General features: G+C 40.4%; 1 protein-coding gene across 3 annotated transcripts in view; it reads left to right on the plus strand.

Moving 5' to 3' along the window:
- Nucleotides 1-9,833: 9,833 nt before the first annotated feature.
- Nucleotides 9,834-17,639, plus strand: part of Prpf18 (pre-mRNA processing factor 18) — a 30,202-nt gene continuing 22,396 nt past the window's right edge. Inside the window, exons 1-4 of one of the 3 annotated variants that reach the window (XM_036187238.1) lie at nt 9,834-10,037; nt 13,976-14,053; nt 14,166-14,192; nt 16,496-16,600. In XM_036187238.1, the coding sequence (XP_036043131.1) occupies nt 9,972-10,037; nt 13,976-14,053; nt 14,166-14,192; nt 16,496-16,600 (276 nt within the window). In that variant the 5' untranslated portion in view covers nt 9,834-9,971. The remainder of the gene's footprint in view (nt 10,038-13,975; nt 14,054-14,165; nt 14,193-16,495; nt 16,601-17,639) is intronic. The other 2 variants (XM_036187239.1, XM_036187240.1) reach the window with 2 other exon arrangements.

The following is a 17,639-nucleotide window of genomic DNA, read 5'->3' on the forward strand; positions in this document are numbered from 1 at the left end:
CACTCTACATATGGGGGGGCAGAGTTCTTTTTATGAGAAATGGTGATATTAATGAATGTGGTTTCAAAATATAGTATAATAACAGTGACAGTATTTATGAGATCTACATATATCAATGAACCAATATTGTCCAAAATGTATGATGCCACAAAATCATGAATGAGAAAAAATTCCATTCAAAGCTTAAGATAAACCAATAGGTTTTTAATGTAGCAGAATGAATAGTAGTTCATTAGTATGATTTCAGATTCCATACTACAACTAACTGTGTAAATGCATGTATGTGTGTGTGTATGTGTGTGTGCATGCACGTGTGTGCATGTGTGCGTGCGTGCGTGTGTGTGTGTGTGTGTGTGTGTTGTGCATCTGTGTGTATGTATGCATGCATGTGTGTGCATGTGTGCATGCGTGTGTGTATGTGTGTGCATGTGTGTGTGTGTGTGTGTGTGTGTGTGCATGTGTGTGTGCATATGTGCATGTCTGCGCGCGCGTGTGTGGAGGCCAGCAGGCACATCTGAGTGTCATTCTCTAGGTACCATTCACATTGCTTCTTGAGACAGGGTCTCTTACTCACTTGGAAACCACCAAGGGAACTAGGCTGGCTGGCCAGTGAGCCCCAGGGTTCTGCCTGTCTCTGCCTCTCCAGCATGGGGATCACAGTGTACACTACCATGCCCAGCTTTAAAAGGAGTGAAGAGTGCTCCAGGGTTTGAAGTCAGGTCTTCTCGCTTGCATGCCAAGCACTTTTAGACTGAGCTATCTCTGCAGCCCTGCAATTAACTTTTGAAAAACTATTGCTGTTTAACTGGGGGAGTGTTATCAGAGAGAGTAGCCATAAAGACCTACTTAAGATACTCTACCTTTTTCCAATTACATCTCTCTATGAGGTTGGATTTTCTTGAGATACTTAGCCAAAATGAGATATTACACTCAGTTAAATACAGAAGTAGAAGTGAAATTCAATTTTTTCTATTAGACATTTAACAGGTTTTAAACAATATGAAACAGGACCACTATGCTCACTGAGATTTTGAGAATGTAGTTATTTCTCAAAAAATATGCTTATACTTTATATGTATACTTTATATACTTATACTCTAATATGTCATATTTTTGTTATATTTCCAAATAAAATAATTTTTAAATTTCTCTTTTGATTTCTAGTATGGTAATCTTGATAGCTCTACTCTTAGAAACAAAACTTTAAACAAAACTTTTATGAAGTCATCAATATATTTAAGACTAGAAAGAGTGTATGACATTAGAAAGTCTGAGAACTAATGACTTACCTAATGTTAAAGTTACCTATTAAAGATCATGTCAATCTCAGTAGTGAAAAATATGGTCTCAACCACCATTCTTTCTTTTGCTGTTGTAATTGCATGGTCAGTTTTGGTAGCATGAATCTTAAAAGGTCTTATTAATAAAAACAAACCTGGAGCCAGGTATTGGGGTGAATGCTGAAAGATCAGAGAAACAGAACAAGCCACATCCAACCTCACCTTGCCAATTTCTCAGGTGATCTTGTTTCCTCAAATTGGAAATCTCTGTGCCCTCACCTGAATGGATCTCAGCTGAACTGCTGCTAAAAGCCTAAAAGCTTAAAAAGCTCCTAGTTCTTGGTCCTCATGCCTTATATACCTTTCTGTTTCCTGTCATCACTTCCTAAAATTAAAGGTATGTGTCTTTCCCAAGCAAGACATAAGGTCTCAAATGCTGGGATTAAAGGTGTGTGTCACCATGTCTGGCTGTTTCCAGTGTGGCCTTGAACTCACAGTGATGGAGCTCTGTCTCCAGAATGCTAGGATTAAAGAAGTGTGCTACCACTGCCTAACCTCTATGTTGAATATAGTGGCTGTTCTGTTCTCTGACCCCCAGATAAGTTTATTGGGGTGCACAATATAGCAACCACATTCCCCCCTTTTTTTTGTTTAAAATAAAGAAGTTAGACTAATATAAGAAAAAGTATATACAATAAGTATATACAATATATCAGTCAAGAATTACATTAGCAATGTCCAGTCCATTAACATTTGACAAATTCAGACAAAAAATTTCATTACTTATCCTATTTAAAACAAGTAGTTCCTTTTAAAAAGTAGCTCCAATAATCTACCTTTTTATAATATCATATCCATATTCTCTCTTTTTTCTTTTCTGAGTAGATTAAAAAAAATCTACCTTTTATCTTATCATTTCTATATCTTTCTCTTTTTCTTTTCAGAGTAGATTCAATAATCGATCTCTTATCTATATCCTCTTTTTTCTCTTTCTTTTTTTTTTTTAATAAGAACACTGAATCTAATCTCCTTTGTTTAGTCTATTTCCTGACCATTAACTATAACAACTTGTAACCAACCATCCTAATCAATGACAATTATCCATAAGCCATTGAACAACCAAAAACCACCCACTCCACCTCCTGGGAATGTGGGTGTCATTTTCTTAAAATTACTTCCTGCTTTCTGGGGGTGAAGACATGTTTAGGGAATCCTGAAAAGAACATTTTGGGTTCATTGTCAAGTCCTGGGGGAGGGAGCTGTATCATTTGTTGCCCAGTCTCTGCGTAATGGGAAAGTGCAGGCCTTGTCTCAAGTCCTTGCTCGAGTAGTCTGTGAATCTGGATCATCTCAGCTAGCCATCTCAAAATTGTCCTGAGTAGTTTGTAGACAAAAGCTGATCTTTGGGTGGTATTAATCAGCTTAATGGCTTTATTATAGTCCATGTGGAATTGTCATTGTGGGATCCCATCATCTTTTTGGAGATTTCAAAGTCACCGTTAGGTATGGTCATGGTTACTGCAGAAAGTTTTTAAAAAATATTTTTTGTGCCTACTCTATGGTTTGGAGCACTTAAAACAAGTAGTTTCCTTTTAAAAGTAGATTCAATAATCTTTTTATCTTATCAAGTTTCATAACTTAAATTTTTGGCAGGAAATTGCCCGCTTCAAGATTTCCAAGTTTATGATCAGTAGACTACAGGAGATTCCCTCCACTCCTTTAGAAGCCCTGGTTACTGCCTGCCCTTTCCTCTTCCTAACCTTGAAGTTTTTTCTAACTCTCTATTGAATTGAGGGCATACACACTTCTAGGAGAACAGTGTAAAAGCTTTGGATGAAGAGAATAGGAGACACTAGAAGACAAGAACTGTCTAGGAAGGGAAGAGGGGGGCAGTGCTCTATAGGCTGCCCTTCATTGACCATTATGAATATTCAAGAAAAAACATGGCACTGGGACCCATCAGCAGGTGTCTCAGTGTGGACTTAGCAAGGAAGACTCATGTTGGTAGACTCTCCAGCCCCCTCCTGCCCAAGATCTGCTTCTCAACTTCCAGCATTCTTAAATATTCTTAAATTCAATCTTGTTACCAGCTTTGGATTGGACTCTAGGATAATTCTTACTAACAATCTCCACAAACATGACTGATCTAAAAACTGGAAGGCCAGTTTTTTAATTTCCTGTGTCGCTTGGTCAAAGCATTTCTTCACTTTGCTTGTAAATGGCTGTCCTTTCTCAGGCAGTGCTCTTGGAATACCTCATGCAGGAAATGAAGAAGGTGGGATTTGGCAGAGGAATGAGGTTGCATTGAGACCTGTGATCCTTGGGGGAAAGTCTACACAGAGCTGGAAAGACTCGTTAGATTTTCTCACGTTGAAGCATCGAAGTGAGGCCTTTACATTTCCACACTAGCTATTGATTGGGATGGCTTGTGTGAGGAGTGGGTGCCTGAGGGCCAGGGCAACGCCCTGTGAGGGATGCTGCTTTGCCTTCAGCAAGCCCTCTTCCCAGTAGGTGGAAGAGGGATGCTTTGATCTGAAGAGAGAATTAGGACACAATGCCACAATACTCATGACAAACACATTGGTTGTAGGATGTGTTCTAGTTTCAGAAACAATACAGCATAAAGACTTAGTTTTTGGAAACGAATGCAAGCCATAGACTAGGAAGATCAGAGTAGAAAATTAGCAACCCAGAGGTCCCAGGGTTTGCTCTTCACTGCCTGCCATTCAAATTACTTCTTGTAAATGATCTTATGCTTCTTTTTTGACTTCTAACTTTGCTTTAGCAAAACTGTTTCCAGTTTTTTAGTAACCACACCATTAGGAGAGGAGGATAATGTCTAGTGCAGTGCTGGTAAATCTTTAAATATTTGTTCTCTCTGCAGAAGTGTGCACATATATACATACATTTTTTACTGATGCAAAGTGTGTGGAGGACACAATTTACAAATAACAACAAAACATGTGTTACTCTTTATTGTAAATTCCATACATCCAGTTGATTCTTACAGAATGTTTCCACTGATTTTCACAGAACTCTTGTGTCCTGAGCTAACACATGGCTGTAATTGATGAAGAAGCCCAGCTCTCACATGAGTGCTGGGTGATATTTTTGTTTAGATTAATGAATAAGGCAATGTGAAACAATGAAGATGTATGTCATAACTACACTTAGTTGTCAATGATATGAGAGACTATTGCATCAGACAATGGTCTTAACATACTCTGAAGAATATTTCTTAAAGGATTTTGTTTTGTTTATAAGTGATGACTACAGACACTACGTCTTTTAACTTATTTTGTATCGATGGTTCTCCACTGCAGGGAGATGAGATTAGCTCCTCAGGCAATGCTTAGCAGTGACCAGGACATGTTTGTTTGTCATAACTAGAGAATGGGATGCTAATGACCTACCTACTGAGCAAGGGCTTGAGCTTCCCTCTCACAATGAAGAGTTGCCAAGGTTGAGAAATCCTAACCTGTATTATTAATATTATATCTCTATTTTTGTATCTATGGGTGTGAGGGGGAATCCTATGTGTGGAGACTAGAGATCAATGTTAGATATTTCTCTCTGTCACTCTCCACCTTATTGTTTGAGACATAAACCAGCAACAAAATGTTAGATTAAGCATTGACCTGTAATATTTCCCAACTTCTGTGACATACATACTCCCACTGTGATTAGTGTTATGTGTCAACTTGCCCAACCTACGAGATGCCCAAACAGCCTCTAAAACATTATTTGTAGATATGTCTGTGGGCTCTTAACGAGCATCAAGAGTTCCTGGCTCTTCAGTCCTTGGCCTTCGAGGCTTAACCAGCATACCGTTCTATTGCCCTGCCCAAATTATTATTATTATATATATATATTTTTTTTTTCGTTTTTCGAGCCAGGGTTTCTCTGTAGCTTTGGAAGCTGTCCTGGACTAGCTCTGTAGACCAGGCTGGCCTCGAACTCACAGAGATCCACCTGCCTCTGCCTCCCGAGTGCTGGGATTACAGGCGTGTGCCACCACCGCCCGGCCTGCCCAAATTCTCAACATTTCACATTGAATTACAGCACTAGCTTTCCTAGTTCTCCAGCTGAAGGGAAACTTTCAGGTTGCCATAACCATGTAAACCAATTCCCATAGGAGTCTCTCTTATAGTAGCAATGGTTAGACTTAAACATTTTGACAATTATGCAAAAGCAATACACATGCAGTAGAAATTGTCCTTGGGATTTTGACCTTCTCCCCAGGTTAGTGATACCTGGTAAGATACTATATTGAGATTCTGGATGTCAATCAGTTTTCTACAGTGTACTTTTCTGTGTGCACGCTGCTAAGCAGGTATTTGTGAGGGTAGGTGTCAAAAATTTATTTTCAAATTATGATATTCATGATGACTGTGATGTGTACTCTTCACTGTCATATTTACTGAATTTTTTATCACCATGGAAACACATCTCTGGGTGTATCCATCAGATTGTTTCCACAAAGGGTTAAGTGAAGAGGTAAGATGTAGCCTGGCTGTGGGCAGTGCCAACCCACAGAGAAAATGAGCTGAGCACTGGTGTTCACCTTGCTTCACTTTCTAACTGCAGATGCCACATGGCCAGCTGTTCTGTGGTTTCACTGCCATCCTTTCTGTACACGGTGAGCTGTGACCCCTCAAATTGTAAGCTAAAATAGAAATCGCTTCTTGTCAGGTCATTGGCTGCAGGAGCAAGAAGGAGAACTAACCCAGTGTATTTATCAGGATACAGCCTCCTTGTAATTAGAAGAAAACTGATGCTATCTATATGTATCCTGGTGTTTCTGTTCTTCTGGAGAACAGACTACTCCAGTCTATGGTTGATTTGAAACTACTAACATGACGTCATCAAGCAAGGAGCTTGTAAGAGATCCCCACCTCAAAGATACAGATGTCATAAACCCAAGAGCACAGATAGTAAATCATGAGTAGATAATAGGTTCTGTGTACTTGTTACCTTCACTTATAATACTTAATTGTGGATAAACTTATTTAATTTTTAATAAGAGCTATGCTCAACAACTGATTCACAAAATTCCTTAACAATGTCTTGTGGGCTAGTATCGACTAGCCTGGTTCTAGCATGCCACAGAAATGGCTATCTATTATTTTCAAATTCACATGTTTATTTCTTGACTCTTGGGGAGACTGATGGAATTCCAATTTCTGCTTCCTTAAGAAGGGAAAAGGGCCTCTGCCCTGGACTGGATTTTGTATCTTCCCCTAGTTACATTTAACAAAACACTCATGTAAATGTCACTGGACCCAAAGGGAGCCTGCTCATTTCCTGCTGAAATCTCACTAGAGAGGAGATAGGACCCTAACATGGTGCCCATGACAATGTTGAAAATACATAAATACACAGACACATGTTTCCTCCTGTCCCTCAAGTTAGGACATGGACCATTTCTGATTTACCCTTTTCTATAGGGAGATTATGGAATAATAGACCATCAGTTCTCAATGTGTGGTCCATGGATCGGCAACATCTGCCTCACTTGGAAATCCTAGAGTATAGAAACCAGCAGTTTATGATTAAAAACACCCAATAGGTTATTATGAGAGATGCTAATAATTGAGACCCACTGTATATGATTATTTATCCCTTCTTTTTAAAAAGTTATATTTTATCCACTAGGATTACAACAAAACAAATGTAGGTCATCCTGATAACATTTGATATTTCCCTCCAGTCTCCATAACTGACAGATAATTTCTTAGGATGCATTGCTCCTTCCAAGGAATAATCTCATCAACCATGTATTGGTTTATACTACTTCATCTTTTAGAAGAGGGCTATTTTTAACTTCTGTGAATACTATGGCCCATATGTACCACCACATCATTTAACCTAACAATATCTAAGCTTCCAGGGCCTATTCTGTGCTCTCTAAGCTCACTGAGCCCTCCTTCATGGGTAGGAACTATGCTATGGGACTTGGTTTGGGCTATATCTCTTACAGGAGTGGAGAGGTCGTATCAGACATTGGAGGATTCAATTGAATGGTCATGACTACTTTGAAATATTATTTCCCTACCCTCTTTGCTGTCTTGTATAGGAATTACTTAAAATTTATCATGTTTAATTAAAAAAAGATAGGTAGGGGAAACTATTAAAAAATTTCAGTAATAAAACAGGAGATGACTGATAACTGAATTTCTTCCAAATTATGGAATTTGTACCAAATTCTAGCATAAAGAAGGTGTTTATACTTACCAATGGATCTGCGCCTATGTAACAACTTCATTTTGGCATATTTCCTTCTAATAACTTTGTTTCTGTGTTTTTGTTATACATTAGAGATTATATGTTACATGTACTTATATTTGAAAGTATTTATTTATTTGTGAAGGGACAAGTGTGTGCCATGCTCTGTGTGTATGTGTGCGTGTGTGTGTTGAGGTCAAAGTATGAATCTCTAGAGTTGTTCACCTTGGAGGATTCAGGGGTCAAAGTCAGCTTGGGAGGCCCACACACAAGCACATTCACCTACTGGGCCATCTGCTGGTCTTACAGGCTATACTTACACATTCATTATTTAGAAGAAAGCCTATTAGGAGCATTGCTATCATTCAGTATTTTTTGAAATGTAGTTTCATGTTATTCATTTGTGTCTATTCCCTATAATTAGCCATTCCTCAATTTAGGAACTTTGAGTTATAGCTAATGTCTCATGTTTAAAGTACCATATGCGGTGCAATGTTGTACACATTTTCTAGCTAGCAGGAATGATCTATCCCTTGGACTACTTCTAAGCAGTCCTGGCCACCTTTCCCTCCTTCTTCTGTATTGTAGTTTAAGTTGCTCATAGGTTTGCTCCTTCAAGAATTCACCTCTTTCATTCTTCGATCTGAGTCCCTCATCATGATTTAATACACATTTGCCTAAACATAAAGATCAAAGCTGGAAATTGAAAAGGAACCTGTGCCTTTTGATAGCAGTACTTTTTTTTTTTTTTTTTGAGGCAGGGTTTCTCTGTGTAGCTTTGCACCTTTCCTGGAACTCACTTGGTCGCCCAGGCTGGCCTCGAACTCACAGAGATCCGCCTGGCTCTGCCTCCCAAGTGCTGGGATTAAAGGCGTGTGCCACCACCGCCCAGCTGATAGCAGTACTTTTGATACTAATAGTGTCTCACCCTGTCACTTTGTGTTCTCTGTGAACTCTTACTCTGAGAGTATTCAGCCACGCCAACACTTCAGGGTTGGGTGTTATAGTCTCTAGTTCCTAAATCAGAAGGATGCTGATAAATGGTTTGACCCATGGCAACAAATATTCTTACAAGAATGATAGCATGTTTAATCCATGGACATTTATTTTGTGAAGTACCTTGAGTTTTTAGAAGCTCTAAAAATCAACAAGGCATCTTAGATCAGAGTATGAATCATCTTCCTATGTTGGCTTATTTCTGGCAGAGGTCAGGCATCTTTTACGTTTTTTTAAAAATTATCACATTTATCCATTTATTGTGCATTTGCATGCATGTGCACCTGTGTGCATATACATGAGTGTGTGCTGTGACATGGATGTGGCCAGAGGACAACTTTGGGAGTTGGCTCTTTTCTTCCTCCATGTAGGTTCCAGGGATTGAACTCAGGTCATCAGGCTTGGCAGCAAGTGCCTTTAGATGCTCAGCCATCTTGCTGGCTCTCTTTTAGATGAAATATGACCCTATTAACACACACATTCACACACACACACACACACATACTATAAAACTTCTAAATTGAAAATGAGCATTCTTTCAGTTTTTATTTTGACAAACCATCTTACCTACAGTCAAGTTTAAATCATATTTCTTTCCTTTTAGAATAGGAAAAAGTAACAAAGTATTATTGAATTATGACAACTAATAATAAAAATGCTTTCATGGCATGGAACCAAAAATAAATACATTATAAATGGTTCTAGAATTTAAAAAAAAAAAAATCTCTACCAAGTATGGTGGTGCATCTGAAGTTGGGGCAGTAGGATTCCCTTGATATCAGGAGTTTGCCCAGGCAATATACTGAGTCCCTGCATCACAATAAAAATTAAAACAATTTCAGTATATTTTTTTCCCTTGGATTGGGTTTTAAGAAAGAATGGTTATATCTCCAATATATTATTGAAAATCTTGATTGCTGAATACATAACCAGGAAGCAGCATAAATTTACAGGACATTGGACAGATACTGCCATTTTGGAACTAGTGTTATTCATGTTTTTCTCATTCTCTAGTATGTTTACTCTTTTGGCAAGCCAGTAACTTGAGAAAGTATGAAGCAAACGCCTAGTAAAGATCTTGCCTCAACACAATTGAGATGCTCTACAAGGAGGCTTCAGGAGCAAACAAGCAGGTTCAAACGGGCACAATAACCATTAAAAAGGAGACAAACCCACATGGACGCCTGGCTTTTGTTCTTTTCTCTACCTGTCTACCAAAATCACAGGTGAGTAACCGGAGGGTGCCGCTAGAGGGCAACAATACTCAGTGGCTTCACAGGGCTGGCGGGGGTGGGGTGGGGCGCTCCCTTCGTTCTCTCGTTCATCTGGACTTCCGCCGGAAACGGCCCCGGCTGTTGTTGTCCTCTGATATTTGGGCTCCGGTTGTGCGGCGGTTCGTCCCGCCTGGCGGGGTGAGGTTACCGCCGAGGAGCTGGAGCGGCAAGGTGGAACTTCGCCACTGGCAGCGAGATGGACATCCTGAAGTCGGAGATTCTGCGGAAGCGGCAGCTGGTGGAGGACAGGAACCTGCTGGTGGTGAGGGTCCTTTGGCTGTGGCGTGTGGGGCTTGAGGGTTGGGTTCCTGTGCGTGGAAGGGTGTTGGGGTGAGGGCGATGGTACTGAGAGGATTTGGGGCGGGCGTGGGGTTGACAGTTCTGCCACACTGTCCTGGGGCAAATTGCTAGCCAATAGCTAGCAAGAGTGGGTTTGAACCCTAGTCTGAGTCACTTCAGCGCTTACTCTCCTAACCAGTACCAGCTGCAGGTAGAGTAATGAAAACAGCTTACGGGTCATTAGACATTCCAAATCGTGTTGCTGAGAGTCAGTACGCTTTACTCCTAAGCAGTCTGGCACACGTCATGGAGTTCAGTGCTTACGAGTTCCTCTTTGTGCGTGTGTGTGCGTGTGTGTGCGTGTGTGTGCGTGTGTGTGTGTGTGTGTGTGCGCGCGCGCGCGCAAAAATTTATGTGCAAAGGGCTACATGGACCTTAAGTTTATCACTCAGTGATTTTTGACCAGTGCAAACACCTGTGTAACCCGGTCTCCACGGGCAGCTAAAATAGCACCTTCCACTTTTCTAATCGGTGCCGGCCTGGATTAGCCAAGGAAGCAGCTACTGCTCCGGTGTCTTCCCACCTCGGTTTTGCCTGCTCTAGAATTTTGCATAAGCAGGATGTACATTTTTATATCGAGCCTCCGTTTGATCAGATGGTGATAGTGTGTCCCCCAATATATTGTGGTCCCTAATAAACTTATCTGGGCTCAGAGAACAGAACAGCCACTAGACAGAGAGGCTGGAAAATGGTGGCACACACACCTTTAATCCTAGCAGTCTGGAGGCAGCGATCCATCCAGATCTCTGAGTTCAAAGCCACTCTGGAAACCGCCAGGCTTGGTGACACACACCTTTAATCCCAGGAAGCGATGGCAGGAAGCAGAAAGGTACATAAGGTGTGAGGACCGGGAACTAAAGGCTTTTTTAAACGCTTTTAGCAGCAGTTCAGTTGAGATCCATTTGGATGAGGACACAGAGGCTTCCAATTTGAGGGAACGAGATCAGCTGAGGCACTGGCAAGGTGAGGTTAGGTGTGGCCTGTTCTGCTTCTCTGATCTTTCAACGTTCACCCCAGTACTTGGCTCTGGATTCGTTTTATTAATAAGACAATTTAAGATTCGTGCTACAATCAACGTTTAGAGTATTACTCATTTTGCTGCATTTATTTTTTTTATTTCTTAAATTGTATTTTGTTCTCTGAATAGATCCAGTTACCCATTCTCCTAGTGATGAGTATTTGAGCTGTTTCTAAGATTTGGTTGAGCAAATTCTGAACCTTTTGGGAAGCTTTGTTTTCATGTCTCTTTGGAACTGCTAGGTTATAGAGTGCATGTATGCTTAGCTGTAAGCATGCCACTGTCTTTTTAACATAGCTGTACCATGTTACACATCCATGAGCCATATCAGAGAGTTGGCCTCTCTGTACTCTGGCCAGCAGTTCATGTTGCCAGCCTTCTCCGTTATTTATGTGGTTCTTATTTACATCTTCCTGATAAATTATATTAAGTATTTTTTGTGTGATTTTTTTAAAGATTTATTTATTTACTTATACAGTATTCCGCCTGTATGTGTCCCTGCAGGCCAGAAGAGGGCGCCAGATCTCATTATAGATGGTTGTGAGCCACCATGTGGTTGCTGGGAATTGAACTCAGGACCTCTGGAAGAGCAGTCGGTGCTCTTAACCACTGAGCCATCTCTCCAGCCCTTGTGTGATTTTTTTTTTTTTTTTTTTTAGATACTTATGTATCTTTTGTGAAGTGTTAAAACAGCTTGAAAATTTAAATTAGGTTAGTTTTTTTTTTTTTAATTGATTATCTGGACTCCTTTATATATAGCTCACCACTTTCATAAGTATATGTCTTTTGGAAAGACATATACTTATGAAATACTTTTGGAAATTTTCTTCCAGATTGGACTATCTGTTATTTCATTAATAGTACCTTTTGATGAGTAAAAGCTTTGTGTGTGTGTGTGTGCGCGCGCGCGTGCGCGCATGTGTAACAGGGCATTTATATTTGTGGATGGGGGAGAGTAGGGCAGGGACCCTTGGGCTTATCAACAACAAGACAATCAGTATAGACTGGAAAACAGCCAGGAAGGGTGTGTATGGGGGGTGGTGGTCAGGAACCAGAGAGATGAGCATAGATGCTAGCTAAAACTCCAGGAGAGAAAACATTGTACCAGGAATCTGAGAAGGGGTGCGTGCATGCTTGCGTGTGTGTTCGTGTCCCTTTCCCCGTGTGTCCATGTCTCCAGCAGCACAGTGGCAGTGGTGGGAACTTCGTTACTACTTAGGCACCCGGAAACCCTCTCCCAGGCCCAGCATGTTGACCACAGGCCTCAACTTTTGACCACCCTCTGCTCCGGATCCCAGCCATCTCTTCACTCTGGTGCCCTCAGAGCTAACAGTAACTCCTTTGCTCTCCCCATATAGATGACAGATGCTGGTGTACTTGGACCTGCATGCACCAGGGCAGGGTGGTGTCAGCCGTCTATTCCCTTGCTCTCTGTATGTAGCCTGTTGGGTGCTGGTGGTCCTGGACCTGCCTGCTCTCAGCCAGGATGGCATCAGCCAGCTCCTGGTGCCTGGTCTCCTCCTGTTCTGTACGAGGCACTGCAGAGTGTTCAGAGCTGCAGGAAGTAGGGTACTTACTATAGGCTTCCACTGGGTCTCCAAGGTGCTTCCCTGTGGTCTTATCCAAGCAATTCATGACAGCTTTCAGGTTCCCTTCCTCTTTAATGTCTGAGATTTCCTCCCAGACGGCCCTCAACTGGATCACAGACTTGCCATAAATCCTCCGCAGCATCTCAGGCTGCAGCTAGCTGGTGAAGTATTTGAAACTTAGTGAATCTTGTTGCTGCTGGTGGCAACTTCTGAAGAAAAATGTCCACCATGGTGTCAGGGTGAACCTTGAGGTGGCAGTGCCAGGCCACCAACCACTGCCTGATGTGCATTGCTTGGTTCAGCCATGTTGAAATCACCACCAGATTTGGATTTTGATAGAGCAGTGTGTTTTCGTCCTCAACCTCCTCTTCCCTCTCCTCCTTTCTTTCAATTCTTGCCATGCAGTCTTGCTGTATCATCCAGGTTGGCCTTGAATTGATGCCTCAGCGTCCCAATGCTGGGACTGCAGTCATGTACCTATCTCCAGTTTGTCAGTTTTTAATAGTGTTTTCTGTGTCTTGTTGGGTGATTGAAACAATGTGACCAGTTGGAAAAACAGATGGGCAATTTCTTACAAGTTAAGTGACTATTTGGCATGTTAGCCAGCCAGCATTCTACTTGCTTGAGACATTGGAGTAAATTGTAAAGGTGCTGTCTTCTAAAAGTTTATAGTCTTTCATTTAATACTGGTCATTGTAAGAACATTTTGAATCAGATTTTCATTTGATACAAAGAAGGAGTTCTAACTAACGAAATCCAGAATTGATACGGTAAGATTGATCCCAGGTGAGGAGGCTTTACACATTCTTCTGGAGTGCTCGCATTGATGAGATTTTTGGAACTGGCTCTATATGCTGTGATTTCTGTAATTCCGGTTAGGAGAAAATAACAAAAGGATATCTCTATGTGGTTCCTAGCAAATCTGTTTGTAGAAATTATCTTTGAACTTAGATGTCAGGAAAGTAAATGAAAAACAAAACATTTAGAAAATACTGTGGTGTATTCTCTGCTGTGAGAACTCCTATTAGAGTTCAAGTAGAATATGGAGTGTTTATCACACGTCAGAACCCAGGCCCCGGTGGAGGGGCCTCCATCCAGGGGCCCAGTGTGATTATCTCCACGACTAAAAACATTACCAAATTCTTGAAAGCTGCAGTGTTTTCAAAGGTTTCTAGGAGTACTTGATAACTATGGGGCATAAATTTCTGCTAAGGATACATTATTAACTTACTGGGTTTTGTTTTTCTTTGATAGGAAAATAAAAAATATTTTAAGCGGAGTGAACTTGCAAAAAAGGAAGAGGAAGCGTATCTTGAACGGTGTGGCTACAAGGTATCAGTTCAAGGTGCTATCTAAGTCAGACATTTCTGAGTTTAAGTTTATATACTGCCGTGAAATAACAAAATCATTGATCTCTGTTCAATTTATCAATGTTACACATTAGCCTATAAATGAGAAGCCATCTGGAGAGGTATGAATTTTTGGTTTTGGTTTGGCTTAAAAAAAAAAACAACAGGTATTGAATTCAGGAAAATACATGCATGACTTCTGGCTTGGAATGTTTTGGCTTTCTGTGGACAGCATGAACTGGCTTGAGATCAAAGCTTGATTTTTTTTTTTTTTTTAATTAAGCCCTGGTTCTGATACTGCCTTATCTTCATCTCCACCACCACTTCCCTACCTCTCCTAGTAAAATACTGTGTTTTGAGAGAACTCAAAACACTTACTCATTCAGCCTTCATTGTATTGGCAGCAGGATTGTCTCTGGTTCCTCCTGAGCACTTTAAGCAGTTGGTTTTCTGTTTAGATCTGTTGATAATTCCTCTTAGGCCCAGTTCTGCCTGCCTGCAACAGAGTATTCAACCCTTTGTATGCTTCTGTTTGTTTTAAACATGGGGCAGCATTTGTGATGCTGTGTAGTCTATTAGTTAGAAGAAGAATTTGGAAATAAATGAGCTGTCTGAAAGGCTTCCTTTGTGTGCTTTAGATGCATGACTGAAATACTATGTCACATTGCCTAGTTGATAATTGGGGTTTTTCTTGGGAGGGTGGAGAAATTGTTTCAGTTGTTTTAAAGCAGAAGAGCTTAATGTTCTTAGCTCTCAAGTAACAGGGTGTGTCAAAATATGCTGAATCTTACATTTGATAATACTGCTGTGCATGGAATGGAGGAAGTTCTGGAAATTAATTTGTATAACATAGCATTTGTAGAGGAGAGCATGAAGATTGTACATGCTCTCCATATGCATTTGGCTTTATTATTATTATTATTTTTACTGTTGGAAAAAGGCAAGTATCAAAGAAATATTTTTAAAGATAGACGTTTAAAAGTTTATATTTTTATTTTGATAGTTTCCTGTAAAGATACAACTTCATTTGCTTCTAGTTTAGGACAGTAAAAGATGTTCTATGTAAATAACCATTGAGTAGATATGTAGAAAGAAGAGTTCTCATGCTTTGCTTCCAGCATCATACCCAGGGTTGGCCTGGAGTAAGAATCCTTTATCATGCACTTCTCTGCTGACTTGTTCTCTAAGTGTGAACCTTTGCTACCTTTGGAGAAGGGAGGAAAATAGTCTAATATAGTACAGCTTTTGCTTTGTGTAGATAATTTTGGTGACGTGAGCAGGGTTTTTGTCTTCCTATTTTTTTGGTTTTTTGTTTCATTTTTCTTATAGAAGGAGAAGGGTGAAGCAAAATAATTTCTATTTATTAGTATAATATTTACTAGTATAATATTTATTAGAATTAATAATTCAAGGCTGTAGCCTTGGATCTGACTGACCAAATGTCTTAGATCTTGGTCCCAGAGCTGCCATTATATAATTAAAAAATGCATCAGCTCTTAGATGGGAGAATAGCTGCTTATGTGATTCAAAAGAATGGTAAGTTTTTGCTCTTTATCAACCCTCCGTCCTTGGAGTCTCGGCAGGATAGTATGTACTGCTTTTACTCCTTTGTAGGAGCTAGCCCCCATTTTGAAGGCTTAATGCTGGTCCGACCTGTGTAAGTATTCAAAAAGTTAGTTGAACACTTGAGTATGTTTCCAGGCTTATAAATTTCTGGACTCAGTTTTCCCAGTCTCTGACTGAGACTGCTGCCCAGATATGAAAAATAGATGAAGACATTTCCCCCGTAGGTTCATGGAGTAAAGGTGTCCATACTCCTTGGATGGCATTCCAGTTTTTATTCCGCTTTTTCAAGGTTGGCAGCTCATCTTATCGTCCAGTAGTGCCCAGCCCTAAGCATTTTCAGCATGCCTAGTAGTGTTTATCTAAGGTGAGTGATATGTCTGAAGAAGCAAAATAAAGGAGGTCTAGCTTGCCGCTTCACAGATTCTGTTGGGAAGTGGTTCTTTAGTCTTCATTTTAAAGGTGAGCAGCAATTGGCTAACCCTTGAGGTAATTTTCTCACAGAGGAGAGAGGCAATGGATTGTTTTCAAGAGAGAAGTGGGCTGTTTTAGCATCTGGAGAAATTGAGTTCAGATTTAAGCACTGTTGAGTTTTTGTTTCAGAAATGGTTGTAGTTATGCTGCTCCTTTATAGCAAGAATGCGCTCTCCCATGTGCATGCTTTCCATGTGTCATGTTCCTGAAATGGATGTTTGATCAGCTCTTGAAAGCATGCATAGTTACTCTGTAGCCTGTGCTCAGAGGAACAGGTGGTTAGACCTTCACTATAAACTTTGATTTCATGTGGACAGCTAAGGTGACAGATGGTGAATAGAAATATGCTGGTAAGTTTAAATTTTATTTCTTTGGGCTATTAATATAGATACAGCCAAAAGAGGATGACCAGAAGCCACTAACGTCATCAAATCCAGTGTTGGAACTTGAACTGGCAGAGGAAAAACTTCCCATGACTCTTTCTAGGCAAGAGGTAAGGTTACATTTGAGTCTTTTATAGCCAGAAAGAAAAAAATTTGCACTGTATTCACGTAAGTTATTTCCAAAATATGATGATTTGACTTAAAAATCTTGTGTAGCCAGACAGTTTTTTCATGAACTTGTAAATCTCTGCTTCCTTTGATGGTATTCTTATTTCAAAACAAAACAGGAGCTGAAGAGATGGCTCAGGGGTTAAAAGGAGTGGCCGCTTTTCCTGAGGACCAGAATTGGGTTGCCAGCACACACATGGTGATGGCTCCCAACACTGTAACTCCAGTTTCAGAGGAGCCAATGCCCTCTTCTGGCCTCTGTGGGCACCAGGCCACACATGTGGTACACAGACATACATGCAGGGAAAACAGACATAACCCCCTCCACACACACACTTTATCATTATCGTGTGAGTGTATGATGTATCCGTGGATGACAACCTTGTACAATTACTTTTAACCTTCTACCTTTCCATGGGTTCCAGGCGTCAAACCCAGTTCACCAGACTTGTGCAGCAAATGCCTTTGCCCACCAAGCCAGCTCCACCAGCCAGTAGTCTTTCTTTTTCAAAGAATATATTAAATAAGCATAGATTCACACAATCTAAGTGATTGTACTTGTTATTTTCTGAATTATTTAAATGATACTGTTTTGCTGTTTACATCTCTTCTTATTTTCTGGTCCATTTTTTTCAGATTAAAACATAGATCTGTATAATTCCCCCCACCCCTTCTTTAGTGCTACATAGTTTTTAATTCCTGTAAATTTCTCTTCATGTATTTGCACCATGATTTTTTTCTTCCTTTTTTGTTTTTGTTTTTGTTTTTGTTTTTTGAGGCAGAGTTTTGTGTAGCCCAGGCTGGATTGAAATTTGATACTGTATCACAGTCTGCCTCATGATCCTTACTTTCCTGCCCCCCCCCCCCCCCTTCCCGGGGGCTGGGTTTTTACTACTATGCTTTTAAGCAGTTTCTTTTCTTTGTTGTTAGGTTCAACATTTCCTTATGAGTGACACCTGATGAGACATTATTGCTTATGTA

Source organism: Onychomys torridus, chromosome 5, assembly GCF_903995425.1.
Source record: "Onychomys torridus chromosome 5, mOncTor1.1, whole genome shotgun sequence".
Classification (NCBI taxonomy): domain Eukaryota; kingdom Metazoa; phylum Chordata; class Mammalia; order Rodentia; family Cricetidae; genus Onychomys; species Onychomys torridus.